Raw genomic sequence first — 25,697 nt, forward strand, 5'->3', positions numbered from 1 at the left:
TCACAGCCAAGTATAGGATATATATGCAGTAAGCAGGAGTGTGAACACAGCCTCAGGGAGGCAGCAAATTTCCTATACATGTATGCACGCTGCACTGAATATGCTGCCTGATTTCAGCAAAGAAGCAATATTTGACAACCAGCTGCTATCAATATCTGCAAATGTCAGGGATGGTGGTAGTTCAGTGACATCCAAAGGGCACTAGTCTGGGGAATACTGGATCTTACTTCTCCATTAGGAAGACAGCAAAATAGGATGGTTTCTGCCAAGTAAAAACGCTTTAACAAAAAATAATAATCATGATTTATTTATTTTTCAGTACAGAGTTTGCTTGTGTACAGAGCATTTTTTTCATACAAGATTCTCAAATCCACAATATAGGATAATCCGTTTTAATGGCACATTGAGAAGGTGAAATTAAAAGCCCACACATTAAGTGGGGTAGAGCTTGTGAATAGAGGGTTAACACTTCACCCACAGTGTTTTATACAAAAAGTGGTTTTAAGTGGTAAAAAGTGTTGCCCAATTAAGTTCTCTTAATTGCACGGTTGGTTAAATCTGCACACACTAACATGAGGATAAAATAATCTCTTTGAAGAAAAATGCTTGTCTTCAAAATTTAGATAATGTGCACAGCAGATGCCATCTTAGGAGAGATGATGACTTGAGTCCTAGCTTCCCAAGAATAGAACAGAGTTCATGTTCACAGAACAAGGCTTTCCTGCATTGGCATAGCCAGAATTTTTGTGGGGCAGGCAGGCTGTTGAGGAGGCAGAACCTCCAATTTGTATTGATTTTAATTATGGGGGGCAGCTGCCCTCCTGCACCCCCATGCTTTCCTGCCTCTGCCCCCCTCCCCCCAGATCTGCTCCTTAGGATTGATAGACCCTTGAAAATGGCCTGGACTTCGGTACAGAGGGCTGTCGACGGAGGCGGCTTTGACAGAAACCACTCTCTCCCACCCCCTTACAAGAATGGAAGGACAACTCGGGAGCCAAGGTTTTGTCTTGTGCGCGAGAGAGGATGAGTGCCGTACCTAAGATGCTTTTATTTGCCACCTGAGGTGTTTTGCAAATACTTCTATTAAAAAATAAAAGTTCAAAATTTGCTGCTGGGTTGATTTTAAGAGTAATAATAATAATAATAAATTTTATTTATATCCCGCCCTCCCCAGCCGAAGCTGGGCTCAGGGCGGCTAACAACAATCAAAATAGTTCAACATTCTAAAACATTCATTATAAAATTACTTAAATCAAATTAAAATCAAATTAATGGCAACCATCAAGCAAAATTTTGTGCAGATTGCCAGAGGAGGGGGTCAGGCTGCGCCCTGACAAAAGGCCTGGTGGAACAGCTCTGTCTTGCAGGCCCTGCGGAAAGATGTCAAGTCCCGCAAGGCCCTGGTCTCTTGTGACAGAGCGTTCCACCAGATTGGAGCCGCGGCCGAGAAGGCCCTGGCTCTAGTTGAGGCCAGCCTAACCTCTCTGAGGCCTGGGATCTTTAGGGTGTTTTTATTTGCAGACCGTAAATTTCTCTGTGGGACATACCAGGAGAGGCGGTCCCGTAGGTACGAGGGTCCTAGGCCGTATAGGGCTTTAAAGGTTAAAACCAGCACCTTAAACCTGATCCTGTACTCCACCGGGAGCCAGTGCAGCTGGTACAGCACCGGATGGATATGATCTCGCAGCGAAGACCCCATAAGGAGTCTCGCCGCGGCATTCTGCACCTGCTGGAGTTTCTGGGTCAGTCTCAACGGCAGCCCCACGTAGAGCGAGTTACAATAATCCAGTCTGGAGGTGACCGTCGCATGGATCACAGTGGCTAGGTCAGGGCGAGAGAGATAAGGAGCCAACTGCTTAGCTTGGCGGAGATGAAAAAATGCCGCCTTTGTTATAGCTGTAATCTGCGCCTCCATAGAGAGGAAGGTATCGAAGATTACACCCAAACTCTTCACGGACGATGCTGGCACTAATTGCACCCCCGCAAGAGACGGGAGTTGCCCCCTCAATCTCATATCGCTCCGTTCCAGCCAGAGGACCTCTGTCTTCGAAGGGTTTAACTTCAACCGGCTCCCACGTAACCATCCAGCCACAGCTTCCAGACATCTGGTCAGTGTATCTGGGGCCGAGTGAGGATGGCCATCCATCAACAGATAGAGTTGGGTGTCATCGGCATACTGATGGCAACCCAGCCCAAAACTCCGGACAAGCTGGGCGAGGGGGCGCATAAAGATGTTAAAAAGCATCGGGGAGAGAATCGCACCCTGAGGCAGAATCCGTGACCAAGGAAAAGAGACGGCGGAAGAAGAATGGAGAAAATTCAAAAGTTATCTTAAGGACTATTATAAACTTAATGAATGTTAGAGTGTTGTGGTTTTCAGGAACAAAGGGATACAGTGATATAAGGTCAGAATACAGAGATGACTAAGATGACAGAGGTTGGAAAGTAACAATTGGGAGTTGCTATAAAATTATGCACATTGGGATGCAGAAAGGGGGGGTATGGGGAAGTCCCAGAAAAGAGGTTTATGAAAATATGTTATGAAATTATACGTGTATGTTTGTCTTTTTAAGTGTTTGTTTGTTTTCTAAAATTTTGTAAAACTAATAAAAAATTTATATAAAAAAAAAAGAGAATCGCACCCTGAGGCACTCCACACACCAAGGAGTGGCGCGATGACAATTCCCCCCCAAGCACCACCCTCTGTCCCCGACCGGAGAGAAACGAGCACAGCCATTGAAGGACTGTGCCCTGGATCCCCACGTCGGCAAGGCGGCGGTCCAGGAGTTCGTGATCGACCATGTCGAAGGCTGCTGACAGGTCTAGAAGAATCAGCAGCCCCGACCCGCCTCAATCCAGCTGCCTGCGGAGATAATCTGTTAGGGCGACCAGAGCCGTCTTGGTCCCATGACCAGCGCGGAAGCCGGACTGGAATGGATCGAGAGCAGAGGTACAGTAATTTTTAAAAAACTATGTAACCAACTGGCTTACTGTGTAGAATGGGAGCTTCTGATCCATATGTGACTGGTGGCCCTCATTCAAAAATGCACACATGCAGCAGCTAGCCTTGTAAGCAGTAGGGACTTCATGTATCTGTTCTGCATGTGGTAGAACGGAATCCTTTCTTCCATCCTCCAGCTGAGCTGACAGATTGCATCGGCTGTTCCTGGAGCAGACCAGAAAATCCACACCTGCAGTTTCCCATCAGCCAATGGTTTATAGGCATTGTGGTTCAATAACAATTGGAGGGCCACAAATTCAGCCACCCCTGAACTAAGCATATGTAAGCAAAATCCCATGGCAGAGTCAGGACAACTGAACACATGGAGCAAGAGTATATCATTACAAATACAATCTTATGTAAGACCTTGTGTAGGGCATCTTAAGTGGCTGATACTGAGAAACCACATAAAAACACCCATGTAAGAGCAAAGGATAGAAAGGTAGGCAGGGAACTTAGTCATAGCCCATGCTGATGTTATCGCTTATCAGACACCACCACACAGTGGGAGAAGAATGGGGCACGCACAGTGCAGGCTTGTGACTAACACAAACAAACCCTTTTGTCAAAAGAGCAATTAAAATACTTTTGTCTGCGGCTCAGGTGTAGGATAATTTGTGTACAGCTCTTGCCCAGTAAACTGCACAGTCTTTTCAGGTAAATACCAAGTGAGTGTAGGTGGGATCGTGAAAGCCTGAACATGAGGAGAAATTGAGGAAGGATCAGCAAAGTGGAAATGGAGAGCTGTGCACAGATAGGAGGCAACGGCAAAAGAGCTCTGTAGTATGAACAGATAGGCAGAAATGGAAAGAAACAACACATAAGTGTAAAGGAAATTCATCCTGTCTGGCCTAAAAATACCAGATATGTATTTGGGGCATATTTTGAGCAAGGAGAATTTCTACAAAAACAAAAATAGAGAACGGCCCTAAGAATTTGGCAGAGGCACAGAGTTTTATTTGGGCATCAGCACTGTATAGGAGAGTCATGCCAGTAGTCGCCAGAATGAAACTTGGCTTTTCAAAAGTTTTTTCAAAAAAGGTGAATGTGAATGCCCTAGTCTTAGTCTACCACAATTAAAGCTTTGTGTGTCTTAGAAGGCCCTTTGGGATAATGCCAACAGTAAACCTAAGAGGTCTCTTGTTATATACACACAGGAAGATGATCAAGAGTCCATCCCTGAGGAAAGTTTATTGAATCCTTCCTTTAGAATAGATTTAAAATACAAAGTACAACATTTTATGAATATAATCAAGATCAAGCATATCTTGTTCTGTGTGGCTTCTCACATGGAAGTCACTGACTTCCATGAAAGCCTAAAAGCAGCTTAGAACTATTTTATAGACTTGGGAAGCCCCAGTTTAATTCAGGAGCCTGTTGTAGCAAACAACACAGGTGTTGTTGAGCTACAACTCCCGACGTTACTGACCACTGGCCATGTTGAGCTAAGGCTAATGGAGTCCAACAACATTTGACGGCCCACAGGTTCCCCATACTTATGGACTCAACAAAGCCGAAGACGAAAAGGTGTGGGAGCAACAAAGTATTGTGACACACACATTAAGCAGTCTGGCCAACTGCGCATGATCAGAGACAAAAGCTGAGGCTGGATTTAAGGAAGCCTAGGACAGCAGCTTTGCTCCTTGGAACTAGCTTGTCTAGTTACTCAGAAACTCAAGAACCACGGATTCAATTTTCAGGAAAAGAGTTTCCCACGGTAGAAAGGAAAACAAATTCTTGTCTTGGGTGCTGCTGGGCTCCCTAGCCAGGCTATCCCTCAAACTGGTACTGTATTCTCACAGCAGAGAAATTGGCACACATGGCCAATTTGCATTGGTGGCAAATTATGGAGTCGTTTGCCAGAACTTAGTCTCTTGCTACAGCCACAATCTCGTTGATAAGAAACCAGAAAAAAAGAAGATGTTGCTTCAGTGGCTTAGCAAGTTAAGTTTGTTTACTGATGCAGTCTTATATTCTCGTGTCGATGTTTATTTCTGTGTCCTTTTCTGAATTAAATTTGCTTTTGTTCTCCTGTGCATAATTATTGCGCTCCTTTGCATTGTTTCTGGCTGGCCGCTTTGGGCACATTGGGAGGTACTGAAACCAGTCAGCAGCACAGAACTTAGAACCTATTCCGAAAGGTAGATCATAGACGTCCGAGGTGTTCACAGTATCGTCAGATTCCTCCTTATAACCCTCTTTCCATGCCAGGAGTCCTCGCTCTTCCAAGCTCCCTACCAAAGGAAAACAGAATAGTTAGCAGAGACTAATAGAAAAAGGCATCCTATAGAATAACAAAGCAATTTCGTGTCATCGCTAAGCATCAGCCTCTCGTGCCACAAAAAGTATGAATCTCACATAAACACAAACACAACAGTCATTTTGGAGTATAAGAAAAAATAGAAGCTATTCACAATAAGCATCAGTTCTTGCAAGACAACTTCCCAGTTATAACAAAAATATGAAAAGCGTCAGGAATGTAACTCTCATACTCTTTTTGAATATGGGTAAAATGCAAGGCACGGTGTAATGACTGAAGTACACTGAATATATTATAAACACAGCTCTGTCATGCTAATTGCCATTATACACCTGTAACGTGGTTTTGACTGTGACTTTCTGCTACAAAAAGCAAAACTTGAGTGCAGTTTTGCCCTCAGAACCCACAAGGCTTGCTCTAAAAAGAAACCTCCCTGATCCCAATCTGTGTAGCGGCCACACCCTCGGCCTCTTCAAATCAAAACGCTGAGGACAATTGTACTGAATCAGCAGAGTGCTTTCAGGGACAGCACAGCACCTGACACAGGTGCAGCTACACAGCTGCAAAAGCCTGGAAGGCCTGCCAATGTTTCCCGCCATGGGCCCCCTCTAACATTTTCTCCCCAGACTAGTGATCTGAGAGGCACCAGGTGGCTGAGTAGAGCTGCCATTTTAATTTCCCACCATGCCCCTGGCATAGCATTGCTCTAGGATACTCCCCACCCTCACGGCTACTGTCGACATTCATGATCCACTACAGAAAGTTGTCTGGGTGGGGTGGCAGTGGCCAAATAAGACACTGAAAGCAGGTTAGTTGGTCACAAAAATACCTGTCCATTTTACCTCCTCTCTCATGTTCTACAAATGCTAGAAACTTACTCTTAAAAATATATATGAAAGCTTGAAAACTGTGGAATATTGTTCATCCAGGGGCCAGAGGACAGGGATTGATTGCCCTAACAATGGACGCCCCATGACCACACAAAAGTCCCCCCCCCCTCAAACCTGGAGTTGGCTCCTTTAAATTTTACTCCAGCTGTGTTGAGAGCTGCTCTCTTGTAGGGTAACTTTTAAATGACCCAACCAAGCATTGGGAAGCCAACTGCATGATTAGTTTCCCCCAAGGAATTAGCACTCTGCTCCCAGTGTGTTGTTGCCTCAGTGGTCAGGGCCTATGCCTGCATGTGGTTTAAACATGACCCAGCCACATCAGAGCCTCTCATGGAAAAACAGGTTCTCCTCTGTTGAGCTAATGTTTTAAGAGCTCCAATGTTGCTGATTCAGAGGCAGTGGCTAGAAAGCTAAAGATCTCTGTGTTTTTAAAGCCATCAGGACTGGATCTCAGATTTATTCTGAAAATGACCCGGGGCCCCAAAACTCTGGCAGCCAAAGGCAGCCATACCTGTGCAACTGCGCATTAGCAATGAACACTAGAATATAGTCAAGGAAGCTGGGATATTATTGTAATTCCTACCTGGAATAGTGTTATCGAGGATAAAGCCCAGGAATCCCCCAACAAACATGCCTGTGGTGAGCAGCACATTGATTACTTGGTCCAGTTGTTGAATTCCTAGAAACAGAATCCACTTGTCAAACAAACAATCCAAACAAATGAGAAACCCCAACAAGTCCCTACAGCTCATGATGGAAGTCATATTTTTAAAGTGTTGTTTTCATTCTGGGTTCAAAAGTGTATATTTACCTCAATATTCTGTCCAACAAACAATATTCTGTTTAACAGACAGATGCCCTGGAACTGGGCACAACAGGGAAGCTATCACATAATTGCAAACATCACCCTGCACTCAATCCACATTCTCAACTCTGCGACTCAAGCACATCAGCCCTCAAAATAGAGATACCCATCTCATGTTGCTAAATCTCCCATTTCTGATAATATAAAGACTGTGCTTTGAACTACAGCCTTTTGTTGTACAATGCAAATTACCAAAACAGCAGGCATTGATCCAAGTATCTTCACTATTTAGAATCAACACAACTAACCATATCGAAGAATATACTTGTCCAGCTTTCTCTTCAGAAACTCTAATAGTGATACTAACTATAAACACAAGATAGAATGCTATCATAAACCTCCTTCAGGTGTTCTAAACCCTTCATGGGGTGAGGGATGAGCGTGTTACCCTGTCCTCCTGTTGGCATTTCTAATTCATTTTCTGTTGACATCAGGCAAAAAACAAAATATAATAAAACAACATTCACCTGTTTCCACCAATTCTGAATTTTTCTGCACCCAGAATGGAACCGTCAGACCCGCAAATATAGAAAACCCAAAAATGAAAAGGTTTCTTGAAGAGTTCATATCTGTATACTGAATAAAGAGGAGATGGTCTTTAGAGGGAAAACAAATGGATACCACAATATCCATTAATTTCACCAGCTATTTTTGGTATGTAGACAACGCAGCATTGTTGATTCTTTCTTATTCCATCTGTGTGCATAGTGCTTTACTGAGTATAAGAGGGCAAGTCCATGCACCAAAGGGCTTATACTCTAAAATTCAACACAAGGGAAACAGAATAAGGAGAGCCCAGGGAAAACGGGTAAGCAATATGTGGTGGTTTCAGTTGCACATGCTTAGGTTTAGCTACACGCTGAGTTACAGTAGGGCAGGAGTTGCCAACTGGGTGCCCACAGGCACCACGGTGCCCTTGAAGGTTTTCATTAGTGTCCCCGAGCAGGTGTCGCAGACTCTGAGCTCAGACAGAGAAAGAGCCATGAGACAGTGACAGATGCAGGCAGAAGAAAAAGGCTGGAATAGATCTGTAGCTTCTGTTTCTGCTTACATCTGTCTCTGGAAGTGGTGGGACATGGGAGCTGGGTTGCTACTCTGTGCTCTCACTTCCTCACCAGAATCCCCAGGTTTTTTAAAAAAAAAATTAGGATGTGTCCAGCACACCCCAATCATGCCTATTTGTATAACATAGTAATAATAAATATTTCAGGGCAATATAGTCTTGAATATATTTCACAACTCGAAAATTGATGGTATGAAAGAACTGAAATATGGCACACTTATGCTTTTATGGTACCCAAGACAATGATAAGTGAAGTAGTTGGATATCGCTTCAGTGCTGTTCTAAGAAGAATGCTTTAATTTGTTTTAGACTTAATTTAATCTGATAATAGACACGTTTGGGCAAGCAGTCAAGCTGCTCTCTTTGGGTTTCTATAAAGCAATTAAAGCTACACTAGGGTGTTTACTTTTCCATATAAGATATGCAAGTATCCTTGGTGAAAAAGAAAATGAATAATTTTCAAAGATAAAGCCTTTGATAATGCTTTTTTATGATAGCAATTTTATCTAACAACAAAATCTTCACCTTTTATCAGCTCAGAAAATCTCTTGTAATCTTTTCTATCAGATAATGATGTTGATAAAGGCAATCTATTCCGTTAGAAAGATGTCACCTTGGTTTTAGGACACATTTCAACCTGCTGATTTATCCCATTTTTTAAAAGCAGCGTTAATGTTTAAACTTAATAGTTTTGTTTTATTTCTATTAAATATTGTACTTTGAACACACCTGTACTTTTTAAAAGAAGTTAACTCATAGTTCATTGACACTTTTGGATTTGTTAATGATCTCAAATCATCTTCATCTTAAGGTCATGTTACCAGGTTCCTTCAACTTTCTGAAATGCTTCTCTACTTACAGTGAAAAACCATCCTTGGCATATATCTCACTGAAAATTGAAATTTTGTGAATTCCCATCCCCTTATTAACAACCCAATTCATTGTCTTTCATAAATTGTAACTATCCCATCAGTGCAACTAGCAGTCTTAACAATTTGCAATCCTTGCCTAACATCTCAGCTGTAGACACACCAACCATGCAAAACAGGAATACAGTGGTACCCCGCAAGACGAACGCCTCGCAAGACGGAAAACCCGCTAGACGAAAGGGTTTTCCGTTTTGGAGGCGCTTCGCAAAACGAATTTCCCTATGGGCTTGCTTCGCAAGACGAAAGCCCATAGGGAAATCTCCGGGGACCTCTTTTAAATGCTAGCGGTGGGGAGCAAAGCCTTTCCCCCCCCCCTCCGGCCTTCAGAAGAGGTCCAGGAAGGCTGGCGGGGGCCAAAAGGCTTTGCTCCCCAGCGCCAGCATTTTAAAAGCAGTCCGGGATAGCAGGGAAGCGCTTCCTGCTATCCCGGACGGCTTTTGAAGGCAGGAGAGTCTCCGCCAGCAGCGGCAGCGCTGCCGCTGCTGGCGGAGAGATCCGCGAAGCCTGGGCGCGCTGCGCGCAGGCTTCTGCATGCCGGCAAGTCTCCGCCAGCAGCGGCAGCGCTGCCGCTGCTGGCGGAAAGGTCCGGGAAGCCTGGGCCGGACAGCTTTTGAAGGCAGGCGGGGGGAGCAAAGACTTTCGCCCCCGCCAGCCTTCAGAAGAGGTCCAGGACCTCTTCTGAAGGCTGGCGGGGGGCAAAAGTCTTTGTCCCCCCTGCCTGCCTTCCCAGGGGCTTTTAAATCGCCCCGGACAGCGGAGAAGTCCTCCGCTGTCCGGGGCGATTTTAAAATGCCGCCCGCCAGCATTTTAAGATCGCCCCGGACAGGGGAGAAGTCCTCCGCTGTCCCGGGGTTTTTTAAAATGCTGGGGGTGGGAAGAAAAGCCCTTGTCCCCCCCCCCAGCCTTCAGAAGAGGTCCGGGGACAGACTGTCCCCGGACCTGGTCTGAAGGCGGTTTCCCTAGGAACGCATTAATTGATTTTCAATGCATTCCTATGGGAAACCGTGCATCGCAAGACGAAAAAACCGCAAGACGAAGAGAATTGCGGAACGAATTAATTTCGTCTTGCGAGGCACCACTGTAACTACTTATTACATCTTGCTACCCATCTGCAATGGTCCTTGATAACTTTCTTACCTGAAACACATTAAATATGAAATTTGTGCTATTCAATTATTTCTTAGCTGTCACAGATTATGCTTTTTTAATGTAAGATGCCTTGGTGGACTATATTTAGGCTAAGAGGCAGGATACAGTAACTCACCCACACCATACATTTAAAGCACGTGCCCCACAAAGAATTGTGGGAACTGTAGTTTTCCCCTCACAGAGCTACAGTCCTGAGCAGCCTTAACAAACTGCAATTCCCAGGATTTGTAGGGGGGGTGAGCCATGTGCTTTAAAATGTTTGGTGTGGATGTCAGGTTAGCATTTGTGTGCTGAGGATCTCCAGAGAAACTGAAACTGCGCACAAATGGCTCCTCCTCACCTATGCCGAATTAAATTGATTTTTGAAGCAAAACTCTCACCTGTAAATTGGAAACTCCCACAGCCGTGATGATGCCAAACATCACAAAAAACATTCCTCCAATGATGGGAGTTGGAATGCTGGCAAATATAGCTCCAACCTTGCCAAACATGCCAGTCAAAAGCATAACGCAGCCCCCAGCCACAATGACCATTCTACTCCCGACCTGTGTTGAGAAGAACAGATGAAAATTAAAAGCCCCCGACAAAAGGACAAAGAAAATGATATGGATATGTTTCAGAGCTCTGTCAGTTCTGACAGTAGGGTGTTGGTTAATTAGCTCATGCTGCCTCCTACAGCGGTGCTCACCTTTTAGGGTTTAAGGTAGGACCTTGCCCTTATTAATATGTTGCTGAATAAGCATACTATTAAGTATTGTTCACTGTTTTATTTTTTCCAGGTCTTAAATGGCTTTTACATGTTGGATTTTACCATGTCAAGCCACTTTGAGACTTACTGAGTAAATGCTCTGATAAATGTAATAACTAATAATAATAGCCATATTATCAGATAAGATGACAGTAAGACTCAATAGCCAAGCCAGGTGTTCTTTATACCAATGGAAATACAGCCTTTCTTGTTCCATGTATTTTCCTGTTAAAGATGCTTTGTTTTTAGTGTTCTGTTAGTAAATACTTATAAGAGGTGTTAACAATATTCCCTTTAAATGCTGTAAATGTCAACAGCAGATATTAAACATAGCATCAGGTGGGCATGGTTTGTGGGAAACAGACCTGTGGGGCAGAGGTTCCCCTCACCCTTGTTCTTTCTATAACCTATAGAACATTAATAAACTTTCTGAAGATAATCATATTACTGCACAACTTGATTCCTGATAATATACTACCATGGAGAGGACTAAAATGTTGTGGCTCATTAGAGAGAAAAGCTAACCCTCTGAATGAGGTAAGTCTACACGGAGCAACAGGCTGCTTGGAAGGACTCTTCAGCACAGCAATCCAGCAAATGTGCTCATTTAGAAGCTTAGCAGAGCTTGTGCTAGTGCCTCAAGCATAAGGCAGCAAGATGGCGCATAACCCCATTAACTTTTTCTTCCATTCCCCTTTGCTACACTTTTTACAAAGACCACAATGTGAGCGCTGAGCCTGCCCGCCGCTGCTGATCTCCTCCTGCAGTGTGCAGATCCAGGGGTATATTGGGGGATTCTCAGGCTATGCTCTCAGTTCGGATGTGCCAACGGTGTGTGTGGCCTGGCCAATGCCCTACACAAACTGAATGATTACTCTAGAAAATTTCCCAGAATCCTCTGCAAAGCACAGGATTTCCACAGCAGATGCCCTCATTGTTGCTCAGCAGACAACCTAATGTGGAAAGAGTTCCTTGGCATTAGAACAGTTGGGAAAATACTATCTATGCATAGCCCATGTTTGTTTTAAGACAGGCATCCCCAACCTGCGGCCCTCCAGATATTTTGGCCTACAACTCCCATGATTCCTAACTAACAGGACCAGGGGTCAGGGATGATGGGAATTGTAGTCCAAAACATCTGGAGGGCCGAAGGCTGGGGATGCCTGCTTTAAGAGCACATGTGTGGCTGCCTCTTCTGCAAAAATGCTGGCACTTTGCTGCAGTGGAATTCAATTTATCGTACTGAAATCAGACTTACCCGAGTGATCCCCAAAGCACCCACGTTTTCACTGTACGAAGTGGTGCCATTTCCTGTCCCCCAAGCTCCCGCCAGAAGGCAGCCAATCCCCTCCACTCCAATTCCACGGTTGATTGCATGCTTGGGAGGAGGTGGCGCACCAGATAAACGAGCACAGGCATAGTAATCTCCTACCGACTCCACCATGGAGGAGATCACTCCAGCTATGATGCCAAAAATCCCAGCCAAGCTAATGGTTGGAACTCCCCATTGACCTGTGTGTCGCAAACACAAAAACAAAGTGTCCATGTTGAGACTGTGGATCTGAGGCTGGTGAAGCTCACCAGCATAAGTAGCTAAAACTTCTCGAGATGTTGTCGAACGTTGGAGCCAAAGGAACTGTTATTTTGCTGATTACAATTATTAACAGGACAACAATTAGGACTGTTTCGCAGGCGATAACCACCACATGGGAAGCTACTTTAACTTGCTCGACATATCAGTCATTACATGGTGAATCATTCAAGTACAAACTTGAACATGTTGTCCCTCACATTTTCCCAAGTGGAAGCTGTCGCCAAGGATGGACTATTTGTGTGCAATGTCTCACTATGGAAGAGTGGCTGTTGCCTAAATCAGAAGTGCCTGGAACGAGGATCAGTCCTGTCAGTTGTGTTCTCGCATATCCACCTCTACCTGCTTCCAAGTCAACTCCTAGACAATCTTGCTGCTCCAAAATTTTACCCCCCAAAAAGGTTGCATCCCTGTATAGGATGGGCAGCTATGCCACTGTAACATGGGTGTAGCCAGGATTTATGTTGGGGGGGGGGCAGGACACCCACCTGTCATCATCCTCTCTCTGGCTCTGTCTAGCAGATTCAGAACGAAATGTCTCGACAACAGTTGTTTTAAATTACTTTCTTTTGACCTCAAGTGCTCAGAAAAATCTGTCAGATCTTTCTACAATTTCTACTTTTAGTTAAGTATTTTTATTTATTAATTAACTTGATTGGGGGAGGGGGACAGCTGATTGCTCCTGGCTATGCCCACACACTGTAATAAATACCTAATTATTGTTTGAAACATAGTCTTAAAAACATTGGCAGAATCAACAGATACATATAGACTGTTACCAGTACTGTTAACAATGAAGCCCTTTTGTCTGAAGAAGACCATATTAACATTAATCTGAAATCAACTAATAAAGAGAACCAAGCAGTTGATTAATGTTTTCACTACTAATGGGGAGGCAAAAAATCAGCAACATTACAGCATGACAATACCTGGGTAAGGAAACCGAAACCAGGGAGCCTGTGAAAGAACATCCCCTTTGCTGTCAGTCCGAGCTTTGTAGCCATAAGCAAGTGGGTCCGAAGGGAACACATTGGTGGTGGTAAGTATAAAACAGAGAAGCCAAGTAAGTGTGAGGCCAAACAGCACCTAATCAGTTACAGAAGACAATGAATCTCTGTTAGTGGCAGGACTCGCTCCTACAGACTAGAAGTTGTATAGTCCAACAGTATTTCCCATTACATTTGCAAAGAGCATCAAAGAAATGTAGTTGTGGTATAGCTACTCAGTCATAACAAAAACCACCAAATCCCCACTCAAATAAAGGCAAGTTGGTAAGACACAGCACGAAACAACTGGCAAACTTCCTTTCATTGCCAACGAACAAGTGGAAGTCAATGCAATTCGTTAGGTGACTGAAATGAAGCATGCTTTAGTTTTATTTTAGTCTACCTGCTGTGGTCTATCTGGTCACCAAAAGTTCAAAGGGGTTAACTCACAGGGAAAATCTGGAAGAGGTAGATCTTGGAGAAATGGCATCTTTTGCTTGTGCTGTAAGATGGCACTGGAACAGGGACATTTTTCAGGTACTGAGAGAACAGAACTATGAGGAACATGGTTCTGAGGTGGAAAAGAAAGAAGTCAAGAAAAAATTGTTTATGTTTTATGTTGACTTGGAGGTCCTGATTCAGAACTTAAGAGAGTATTTATACAGGAACAAATACAAACATTTGTGCCACTTGTATGCTTGCATTGCACTTATGCAGATATTGGAGCACAATGTTCCTACTACACTGACTTTTCACAACAATGTTTATTACACTGTTTTTTTCTACACTATTGTATGGGGTCGTCTTCATTTACTGAGATACCAACTGTCCTGAATCATCACAAAATTCCACACACCGCAGTGCAAGCTACAAACAGAGACAAGCATCTAATATCAAAGTTCTCATGACTGGATTTTTGTGTTTTCCAAAATACCTATTTTAGGCTGGGATCCTAATATTTACATGCAAGCAGACCTTACTTAGTTCATTGGAATTTACTTCATTCTGAGCTGATATGCAAAGCAGTGGATTGCACTGTTAATCTGCTGTTGTGTATTTCGTGCATTTGTATTTTCTGATTATTGTGCATTGTTATGTTTCATTAGTTTTATTGTGTTTGTAAATCTTGTAAGCCACTTTGTGTCCTGTGACAGAAAAGTAGGGTAAAAAAACAAAACAAAACAACAACAGTTGATTCAAGCAGCTTTGTTTCAAGCGGTGTGCACTTATTAGTATTCCACACTTAGAAACAGATGAAAAGCTCATTGTAAAAATCAGAGGATCAAGCCTATTCAATGCCTTGAAGAATATATTTACATGTGAGCATAAAGCACATGCCATGACAGGAGCGTGACTGAAATGAGGCATGGAACTAACAACAGAAATTGGGAATTTCATTATTTTGCCCAGTAAAGATGCATTGTTTCCAAGTAACTGTGACTTCGTCCCAGGTATGGATTATTTTACATTTGCTTGTTGATACAGATAGGGTGGAATCTAACTGATGGAATAATAATAATAATAATAATAATAATAATAATAATAATAATAATAGACAAAAGTACAAAGATTCACAAAATGTTTAGGGGTATGCATACCCTTGCATAGCCCCAGAAAAAAGCACTGGGTGTATGTTCTCTGTTTGCATCACATTCATCTTGGTATTAAAGGGAGGTAAAACTTACACGGCTGCTATACCCCAGTGTTGTCCTGCCTCTTCTCCTGCAGAGACAAAGAGAGGCAGCGCCACCAAGGAAATGGTTGGGGCAATTGTCAAAGGGCCAATGAACCTCAACAGAAATCCAATAAGACCAGAAAAACCAATAAAGATTTGGAAGCAGGAAGCTACCATGATTGCTCCCTGCAACTGAAACAGAGAAAGAAAAAAAATAAATATTTCAAAAATAAACTTCTGCAAGCTTTGTCCTTCAATATGCTTGGTTATTGTATCTTTAATAATACTTCCAACCAGTTTTCCCAGGACAGGTGTTAAGCTAACTGACTTGTAATTTCCAGGACTGCCCCCTTCCCAATCTTTTTTTTAAATTGATGTTCCATTGCTACTTTCCAGTCCTCAAGTACAGAGACTGATCTGAGACACAAGTTACATATATTAGAGGATCAGCAATTGCACATTTGTGTTCTTTGATAGTTCTCAGGTGGGTGTTATCTGAACCCAGCAATTTGTCAGCTTTTACTCAGACTATTAATAATAATAATTAATAATAATAATATCTTTATTGTCATTGCCCCCTTCGGGGACAACGAAATTACTTGACTGCTCCATAAAAACACTAATTAAACAATACAGTATAATACAGCAAGGGAGATTAGATGACTTTCAAAGTCCGGGCTTCCCATTCAGGGCCGAGATCGCTCTGGAGAAGAAGCTGTTCTTAAGACGGCTCGTTCTTGTCTTCATTGTCCTGTATCTCCGTCCCGACGGCAGGAGCTCGAAGAGACAGTGACCAGGATGCGATGGATCATTTACTATGTCCAGTGCCTTCCTATGGCACCTTGTGGCAAAAATCTGCTCTAAGGTGGAGAGTGGGCAGCCAACAATGCTCTCTGCTGCCTTAACAACCCTGCACAACCCCATCCTGTCCTGGGTAGTACAGCTTCCGTACCACACACATAAGCCATAAGTAAGCACGCTCTCAATGGCACAGTGATAGAAGGCAAGCAGCAGTTATATTAGGCCTATAACTTCCTCTCTCACCACCACCTCAGTTCCTCAAATTCCCCTCCTGCAAAAGTTAGTTTTAGATTATCTTCCTCCTGCCTTTATGGTTGGAGGCAGTTATGCTTCTAAATACCAGTTGCTGGAGGTTTCCGTGGGCATCTGGGAAGCCACTGTAAGAAGAGGATGCTGGAATAGATGGACCATTGGCCTGATTCAGCAGGCTCTTCTTATGTTCTTACTTTCCATTGATTTTATTTTAATGTGGATTCTTTCCCTGCATATCAGCTTTTAATAGTGACATTGAAATTTCTACCATAACAAAATGTTTAAGTATTTAAGCTGCCATCTTGGTTAGTTTTAGATATGTGAGACATAATCATGTCCTCAACATCTCCCATGGTACTGTAGACTTTAATTATTACTGGAGAACAGGGAAATCTCCAGGTTTTGGAGGGCCCTTGGGCAAGATACCCTTCATGCATGCCCAACTCAATGAATCTACCTCCTCACTGCAGCAAGTCCTGCTAGGATGTGGACTACTGGCAGGTGCCCAACCATGCTGACCTTTGGCACTGGCCCTGTTGGAAGACCATGGAAAGGAACTATGGGGAATAGAAACCACGCTGGTCCTCTAACATATGGACCCAGTCAAAGAGCAAGTAAAGTATAATCTCCCTGTGGCTGATCAAGAGAAGAATTGAAAGCAAAAGTGAAATCACCCTCTCCATAGCTATTGGAGAAGCTACATAAACTTGTAGGATATCCTACTATTCAGAACCAAACTTCAAGATATTCCCCCACATATATATGGAATGCCCAGTGGGTTACCTCTCGCATTCGTTTTTGCCAGGTCTCAACAAAGTCTGGAGAAGAAGTATCCAATGAGCTGGAATTTTGGGTCCACTCTGGGCACTTCCATTGGGGGAGAGAGAGCATGGCCAGCGTTGGAGTTAAGAAGGCAAAAGTCCCTCCTTGCAGGATAGGTAGTCTGTGTTCGGGATTGGAGGTAAGAATGGCACTGATGAGTGGGTTGCACTTTGTAGGTTTTTTGTAGATAAAACAGACTAAACAACAATGCAAATACAACCACAGAAAATACATTTGAAGACCTTTAGCTAACTCTGCTGTCATAGAAATGGAAGAGGCTTGTCAACATGGTCTTTGTAGGCGCCGGTGTGCCTGCCTGTATTGCCAGTAGCGCCTTGTAAATGATTCAGTATAAATATTCATAATGGACCAAAGACTGTTCCATCTTCTTGTTCAGCTAATGCTTGTCCTAGCTCAACCTGTTCTGTATTGAACAGGCCTACATTTCTTTGGGCACCCACTCTTTCTTCCATTCTGAGCAGAGGGGAGGTGCAAAGAGAGAGTGCAGCAATGGTTGATATAGGAGCCTTTTTATCCATTGATTGTGGGGAGGGCTGATGGGGTGGCATGCCTGCGCCATTTTGTAGCCCTCCCTATTTTTATATGTGGCAGTCATTTTGTATTGTGCCATGTCCTCTATGGGAGCCATTTTGTGTTATGCCACACATCCCTCAGCAGCCATTTTGTGACTGGAATCCGCTGCACTGTCTCAAAATTCCTGCTGTGCCCACAGACCCAAAGCAGTTCTCAAAAAGATCATTGGCTCTCAACCAGCGTGTTGACCTTACCTAAGGAAGATCACACCAGCAAACACCAGTTGTCTACTAGAGAGAAACTGAGAAAGGGAAGGAGAAAGAGAAGAGAAGAATGAATGAGGAGCAGGAAAGAAGGCCAGATTTCCATAGTAGTCAAGAAAAACATAGAAAGGCTGTACTGTAAAGAAAAATATGATGCAAGGTGGAAGAAAGTGGGGTTCATAAGGACTCCAGCCTAGATGACAACAACAAGAAATATGCAATCCATGAGCTCTTCAGAAGAGGGTGCTCCCGTACTACCTGTTCCTCAGGACATTCCTTTGCTGCTCAGTTCCTACGTATTGTATTGAAACCAATAGGATCATATTTGTATTGAAACAAACAGGATCGATGCCCTAACAAAAAACATCAATGCAACAGAAAAGTGGGGTGGGAGGGAATATACATTATCACATAAAAAATAACACACACGTGTTCATTCTGCAACACAAACAGGTGCCACAAAGTACTCCTGCAGGTAACAATGGCTGCAATTATACCTGCAGGCTCCCCTTATGCCCCACTCTGTAGATGGCCTTGGAGTTTGCAGGCAGGCAGCAGGTACTTACACTTGCTTATATCAGGGTAAACTCCAGTATGAGGCGCAGATTACATGTTACCCAACAAGAACCATGTGCAGTGAAGCCTTGGCGGTCAGTTCTGCCATTTAAGGCACCCTTAGGGAGAAGGCCATTTGCACAGTGCTTAAGCCATGGGTAGGCAAGCTAAGGCCCGGGGGCTGGATCCAGCCCAATCACCTTCTAAATCTGTCCCGCGGACGGTCTGGGAATCAGCATGTTTTTACATGAGTAGAATGTGTCCTTTTACTTAAAATGCATCTCTGGGTTATTTGTGGGGCATAGGAATTTGTTCATTTTTTCTTCAAAATATAGTCCAGCCCCCCACAAGGTCTGAGGGACTGTGGACTGGCCTCCTGCTGAAAAAGTTTGCTGACCCCTGGCTTAAGCCTTCACTTCCCGGTGGCTTTCCCCTAAAAAAATTCCCCTTTCACCCGTATCACCCTTCATCTCAAACACATACATATAGTGTGTCCAGGCCTGCAAAAGCAGCTGAGGAAGGAAGTTTCGGAAGAAAAAGTGATGATTAGCAGACAAAGGACCAAGCATTCCCGTCCTTCTTCTATGCAAATGCCAATTCCTTGGAATCCAAGGTAGAAAACTGGTTCTATGCTTTTCTCTTTCTTCCGGATCTTTAGTATGGCAAGAACAAGAGTCTTCCTGTACTAGCCACTTAGAGCATGGTAACTTGTACAGCTGGTTGCTGTTGCACTGTATCCACTGGTCTCCCTTCAAGACAGTGTCATGGGAATTATAGATATAGTAAAATTAAACATTGGAAATGTGTGTGAGGAGGGCTGGGCAAGTGAAGGTTGGAATGTGATGGCCGTGTCTGCAAGTAAATCATGAGAGAAGGACAGAACAACATTGCTTTAACCGTTAGGGCAAAGGAAGAAGGGAAAGATAAGAAGGTGGATATGCCTTGTGATTAAACAAGTACAGTGCTACCTCGGGTTAAGTACTTAATTCGTTCTGGAGGTCTGTTCTTAACCTGAAACTGTTCTTAACCTGAAGCACCACTTTAGCTAATGGGGCCTCCCACTGCTGCCGTGCCACTGGGGCACGATTTCTGTTCTCATCCTGAAGCAAAGTTCTTAACCTGAGGTAATATTTCTGGGTTAGCGGAGTCTGTAACCTGAAGCGTATGTAACCTCAAGTGTATGTAACTAGAGGTACCACTGTAGAAGGAAGTACTGTCATATATGACCATCACTGCTGCTTTGCCTCCCTTTGCTTAGAAGTGTATAAATGATTGTGCTTTTTTCATGTTGGTGGTGCCACCCATCAACTATTTGCTGGTTGAGGTTATGCTGTGCTGTCTTTGCGACACTTAAACGTCTTGTTAACTGACACAATTGGAGCCTGGATTTTACTGGCTGTCCAGGCTGAACCTACATGGTACTGCACTCCAATATTTCCCCAACAGCAGCACTTTCGTTTGGGAGCTATCACATTTTCCTGCTGCTAGTCACAAGCCAATATATTTTGTTTTGGGGGAACAATGATTCGTTTCCCCAAATATAGCATGAAACAGGGCTACACAGGTGTCATAAGCTGCTCCCTCTCACACCTCCCTCTATTTTGGTTTCTCAATCTTTGCAGTGGTTCACTGGCTATGCTTTTAACCTAGGAACAGTTCAAGAGCTTGTACAAAGAATGGAGGCAGAGATCTGTGGCATCCAAAGTTTTGGCACTTTCTTGCCTTTCCTTAGACCCAGCATTGACCTCACTAGTAAATTTGAATTATAAGACTATAAAGTATTTTGGCCACCATGTTTGCATAGGTTTGCAGGGACAGTAATAACTGGTCCCCAGTGCAGCCAGTGTTTGGGATGTTGCAAAGAAATCCCATCCAAAAAGTACATCCTCCACTTTGTAGGAGAAACTAAGACCAAGGCAAACATGGTGACTCTAAGCATGACCAGATTTTTCAAGACAATCCTTTATCATCACCTTCCATATTTACATTGCCTTTTCCTGCACATCCAGCAATGCAGAAACGCATTAACTAAATAGACATGCCTGCTTCTCCTTCATCTTAATTGTCAGTTACTGCTGTTTCACTGCTCTATGAGGTAAGTTATTTAATATTTGCCATCCTGGGAGTGCCTGTGGGCCTTTCCACAACGACATCACAATTGAAATAAGCCTCGGCAAAGTATATAAAGGAGTATTACTGCACTGTATGTACCCAAGACTTCAAAGACGTTTTAATATTTTATTTTATGAGCTACAGCTCACTAATTTCTTCTGGAAATAGTAACAGGCATATTGCTACCTGAGGCATTCATTAGCATCCATTATGCCCCTGAGCTCACTGACTATCAGAGAGTAACTTGCACAGATCAGAGGTTACATCAGAGGCATTCCTAGAGGTGATCTGGGTGTGGAGGAAACAGATTCCTTAAAAGCTCCTGTTTCATTGGTAACCTTCCATTATATTGAAAGATATCATTATTATGTCTAAAAAATGTCAGTGGGCTAAGACAACTGAAGCCAACAGGAAGGTGCCTTGCTTTGTGTGTTTTAGAGCTGTAAATCATGGCTTCGGAACCTTCTGGAACTGTGAGTTCTTTCTTCTTTAATTACAACGAATGCCAATATGTGGCGTAATTTAGCTTAGCCATCAAGTTCACTGGATGACCATTTCCTAGCTTAACCTACCTTACAAGGTTAAAATGAATAACCACTATGTGGAACTACCAATCTCAGCTCCTTGGAGAAAGGCCAGGATATAAATACAATTTTTTTAAAAAATAAACAATAAATCCCTATTGAAATGAAGAGCTTTAGACCAGGTCGAAGTGACTTATGTTGCATCTGAGCTTGCAGTATTGGCAATATTTACTGTGCCTAAGTCAGAGACGGTGAACTTGTGGTCCTCCAGACATTGTCAGATTACAACTCCCATCATCCCTGATGGAACCCAACATCATCTGGAGGGCAACAGGTCCCCCATCCCTGACCTTAATTCTAATTCAAAAGGTTTCTACTTGGCTGTCTAGTGAACTGTGTAGTTTCCCAATGAACTGAGCCATCAGGGTTAGGCCTGCCAGTGAAAGAGCTCATAAATCTAGAGAGGATAATCTCCCCACCCTACCTACTATATCAGTGTTGACTGCAGCAGCAGCCTCTGCTTGAGGGTGGGTGGAACCATCTGGACTGAGCTGCCTTCATCCCTGACTAATCTTTATCCCTGACTGATCCACAAGTCTTCAAGTGCTATGATGCCACAGTGCCTAGAGAGTACTATTCTCCAACTTGGTGGCCTCCAGATATTTTGGACGCCCATCAGCCCCAGCCATCATCTAGAAAGCACCAGGTTGGGAAACAATGTCAAGTGATTTGTTAAAAGGCAGGAAGGGACAGATCTATTTGCCTCCAGAGATTATCAGTACTCAAAGTGCAGCTCCTGCTGGAACTGAAGGCAGCCGCTTTATACAGAGTCAGACCAATTAATCATGTAGGTCTGTATTGTCTACACGCTGACAGGCGGCAGCTCTCTGGGGTTTCAGACAGGGCTTTCTCCAGCCCTACCTGGAAATGTCCAGGATTGAAACGGTGGCCTTACCAATCCAAAGCATGAGCTACCCACTGAACTGTGGCCCTTCATCCAGTTGCTCCTTTGTTCCAGCAAATTATCAGTGATATGACAACACAGCTTTTAGGGCAGTACTCACTGTACTGCTCAATTATTATTATTTAAAAGTAGGAGCCACTTACCTCAACCTTTTGGGACCAACTCATAAAGCAGGAGTAACCAATGCGGTGCGGATGTTACACTACAACTCCCATAATTCCTGACAATTGATCATGTTTGCTGAGACTGATGGGAATTTGAGTCCAACAACACTATGTGGGGGTCTGGTTCAGAGGCTCAAGCAAAATGCCGCAGATGGAGAGCTGACGAGGCTAAAAATATTTTTACTGGCTGCCCATACACTACTTGACTAGGTTCGTAGTTCTTTATTAATTTACAAGGCTCTTAACAGCTTGGGTGCAGGATACCTCAGGGACCATCTGATCAGTTAAACACCAGAAGGTGGAGGCTGCTTCAAAGAACAGTGCTCTTTGAAGCAGCCCCTCACCCTCATTTGTGCCTCTGGAGGCTCAAACAGAACTGAAAGAGCATCTCTTAAAGCCTTTGCACATGGGGGTTCACATTTTTTAAAAAATTGGGGTTAAAAGGGGGTCCTCATCCTCAAAAAAGTTGGGGAATGCTGTCTTAGGAGATTCAACTCAGCAGCTCTCAAAGCTATTTGCCAAACCTCTGCCGAATCAAAAGAGCAATTGTGAAGTTGCAGGAGTGCAGGGCGGAGGGGTGTGTGTGTGTGTGGTGAACTCTGAAGTAGACTCTGAACAAAGATTATCTGTGCCCTGTGCTGAGAGTTTGTTTTTGAGAAAAGAAACACCGTGTCTTTGAATAATGGTTTGTTTTGCTTCCTCTCCTGCTGGCTGGCTTAGAAGAACAAAGGCACATACATAACGGCGCATGGCCATTCTTTCAAGAGAGTCTCATGATAGTCTGTAAAGGCTGCTCATATGAACCCTCGCCAAAGCTCGACCCTGGAACTGCTTCATTTCACGAAGCTGATCTGCACTATAGAGCTCCGTGTCAAATTTTGTTTCTTTTCATGACTCAGCGGTAATCCCTGCAAACTTCCTATGCAACACAAGCTTCCTTCTCCCAGGATTGTAGGATCGGGGTCATTATTCTCCACAACCCCCTGCAAAAAATAGTGTTGAATTTGCACAGCTGCACCCCAACATCCCAATAAGGATTAATGTACACATCACATGACAACAGCATCTGCCAGAGGCACACTGGTCCTTCTCACAGCAAATCCATAACTAGAGAATATAGATAGATACACTTCTTTAGAATTTTGTAACCATTTTGGTCTTCAGGGAGCCACAGCTGAGTGAAAGCTACACTTTGCTTGAGCTACACAGCTGTTTTAAGGATATGTATATTTGCACTTGTTGCAGGAAACAGTGGTGCATGTACAGCACATATGATTCCTGCATAAAGGGTATAAATTGGCACTTGTCTCCCCCGCCCCAAGTCAGCGTCAGTGGAGAAAAATGACTAATGATGAAGGAAGATGGGTACGACAATAATGTGGAAGCGATATTGAAAAAACTTTTGTCCGTTCTAATCGTGGGAAAGTTCATGTGTCAGTTCTATTTAAATACACACTGCCTGTGTTAACTTGTTCAGGGTTTAACTCAGGGGTCGGCAACCTAAGGCCCATGGGTCACAAGCGGCCCACAGGGGTTGTTTAACCGGCCCACAAGCCGCCCCCGAACTGAGCTGCCTGCTCGGTGAGTCCCTGCACACTGCGCTAAACTCATGATCTGTCCCACGGAGGGATCTCCACTGGAGTGAACCAGCTCAGGTGAGGTAAACCTTGCCAACCCCTGATTTAACTTCTCCCGCATAATGAAAGAAAAAGAAGAAAACAGCAACTATAGGGGGCTCTGAGTGCCTGAGCACCCAGAATTTTTTGTTGTGGGTGCTCAACACCCACACTACAGGGCCCCCATGCAACTTCCAATGTATCACAAGGCCTTTCTGAGGTCTTGCAAGATCTTAGAACCTGATTTTTGGTGCCACCAGAAGTCAGGTTTCGAGACTGGTGGCCCTGCATAATGTCATGACGTCATGTACACTGGGCACCCATAACCTGGGGCCCAAGCTGGCTCCCCGGTAGCATATAAACCCAGCCACCATTGTCAGGGTGTTAATAGTGGCACAGAAGCTAGAACATATTATGCCACACACTAGCCCTGCTGCAAATGTAAGAGGCAGAATTGTTTCCCTAACTATACAACCAAGCTCTTTCTTTTCAATCCTAACCCATTTTAGGATTTGCATCAGGAGCAAGCGATGTTCCAAAATTCCATAGCATCTGTCCAAACTGGGTTTAGAGAGAGAAGTACTTCCTGGAAAAATTCTCACTTGTGCATTCCACCCAATACATTTATTTCTTTAGCAAAATAATTCATATCCTGCCTTCCTACTTTACAGCAGAGTAGTGCCCAAGGCAGCTAACGGTCAAAGTATAAAATAATCATCAACAATTAAAGAGCTAAAAACATAAATTGCATGGCAGATAATTAAACATCACAGTCAAGGCAAATAAAACATTTCACAGACATTAGGCAATCCTTTATGGGATCAGAGATCTATTTATGTCCACTTATGGGGAGAATACAAGTACCAGAAATGGGAGGTGACTAAAGAACCTACGCACTATTAATACCATCCAGCTTGCTTACAAGATCATCTGAAAATGATTCCAATGTTCCTTAAGGTTGGTGATACAGCTCTTAATGATTGCTAGAAAGATGAAAGCACGCTGCTTCCACAATACAACACTCAGCAGCACTGCACAAATTAAGAACAAGATTCCACGCATTCTCAGAAGATGTCAGCTAGTGAGCAATTTCCTGGTTTCTTTATATCAATGCCCACATACACAAAAATGGAACACAGTCTCTGAAGATTTTGGAAACAGATAACATTCCACAAAATCTGACTCCAGAATTTTATAGTTAACTATGGAGAAGAAAACTTGGTAAGGAGGATAGAGAAATCTACAAATTATATGAAAATCAGAACAGGAAATACCTAGAAAATATACCTTTTTATTTTTGTACAAAACCAACTTACATTTTACTATCTGTACAGGGGCGGGGAACCAAAACTGACCAGTGGACTGGTTCAAGGCCTCGCCCACCCCTGCAGGCCACTTTGAGAAGTGGAAGAGAACATCCGCCTGTCAGCCAACAGACATTGATGTGACAATGTTAAAAGAGCCATCCCCCGCCGTCATTAGCATCAGACAGCTGATTGACACCAACAGTGAACTTCCCTTGGTCTGCTAACAGACAAAGTGTGGATTTAAACCATGACTGTGCATGAACATTTTTCTTCTAAAATGTCCATTTGCAGGTGTGGTTTGAATCTAAACTGTGCCTGCAAGCAGACAACATTAAAGGGACTTGCTGTCAGTTAGTGAGCTCTATGTACCAAATAACAATTGAGAACACATTCTGAGCCCCCATTTGTCCAATTGCAGCTGCATTTTTGCATGCCCCACACCTGATGTTTCATATACCATCAGCATGGTTTTGGGGGAAACCACCTCACAGGCCAAATTAATAGGTCTGTCAGCTGGAGGCTCCCCACTGCGGCTTTTAAAAAAAGATTCCTGGTTCCTAAATCATTTTGCTTCACTTATTTCAAAAGAAAGTCACTAAAACCAGTTTGTAAGACTATATTGTTCC

The 25,697-nt window shown here is 43.5% G+C and overlaps 2 protein-coding genes and 1 long non-coding RNA gene across 5 annotated transcripts in view; 1 reads left to right on the top strand and 2 right to left on the bottom strand.

The window, feature by feature from the left end:
- Positions 1 to 25,697, bottom strand: part of CYREN (cell cycle regulator of NHEJ) — a 335,829-nt gene that overhangs the window by 41,308 nt on the left and 268,824 nt on the right. The gene's annotated exons all lie outside the window — the stretch shown is intronic.
- LOC308596120 lies at positions 298 to 3,322 on the top strand. Its single transcript, XR_014012329.1, has 2 exons — positions 298 to 1,128; positions 2,949 to 3,322. It is a non-coding gene; the product is annotated as an uncharacterized lncRNA (long non-coding RNA).
- LOC308596109 (solute carrier family 23 member 1-like) overlaps positions 4,164 to 25,697 on the bottom strand; it is a 37,250-nt gene continuing 15,716 nt past the window's right edge. For all 3 annotated transcript variants that reach the window (XM_081210918.1, XM_081210919.1, XM_081210920.1), the window contains exons 5-13: positions 16,994 to 17,153; positions 15,168 to 15,349; positions 13,933 to 14,053; positions 13,426 to 13,582; positions 12,164 to 12,417; positions 10,538 to 10,702; positions 7,484 to 7,592; positions 6,735 to 6,830; positions 4,164 to 5,235 (exon numbers count right to left, since the gene is read on the bottom strand). In XM_081210918.1, the coding sequence (XP_081067044.1) occupies positions 4,970 to 5,235; positions 6,735 to 6,830; positions 7,484 to 7,592; positions 10,538 to 10,702; positions 12,164 to 12,417; positions 13,426 to 13,582; positions 13,933 to 14,053; positions 15,168 to 15,349; positions 16,994 to 17,153 (1,510 nt within the window). In that variant the 3' untranslated portion in view covers positions 4,164 to 4,969. The remainder of the gene's footprint in view (positions 5,236 to 6,734; positions 6,831 to 7,483; positions 7,593 to 10,537; positions 10,703 to 12,163; positions 12,418 to 13,425; positions 13,583 to 13,932; positions 14,054 to 15,167; positions 15,350 to 16,993; positions 17,154 to 25,697) is intronic.

This window comes from Podarcis bocagei (genome assembly GCF_964188305.1).
Source record: "Podarcis bocagei genome assembly, chromosome: 10".
Taxonomy (NCBI): domain Eukaryota; kingdom Metazoa; phylum Chordata; class Lepidosauria; order Squamata; family Lacertidae; genus Podarcis; species Podarcis bocagei.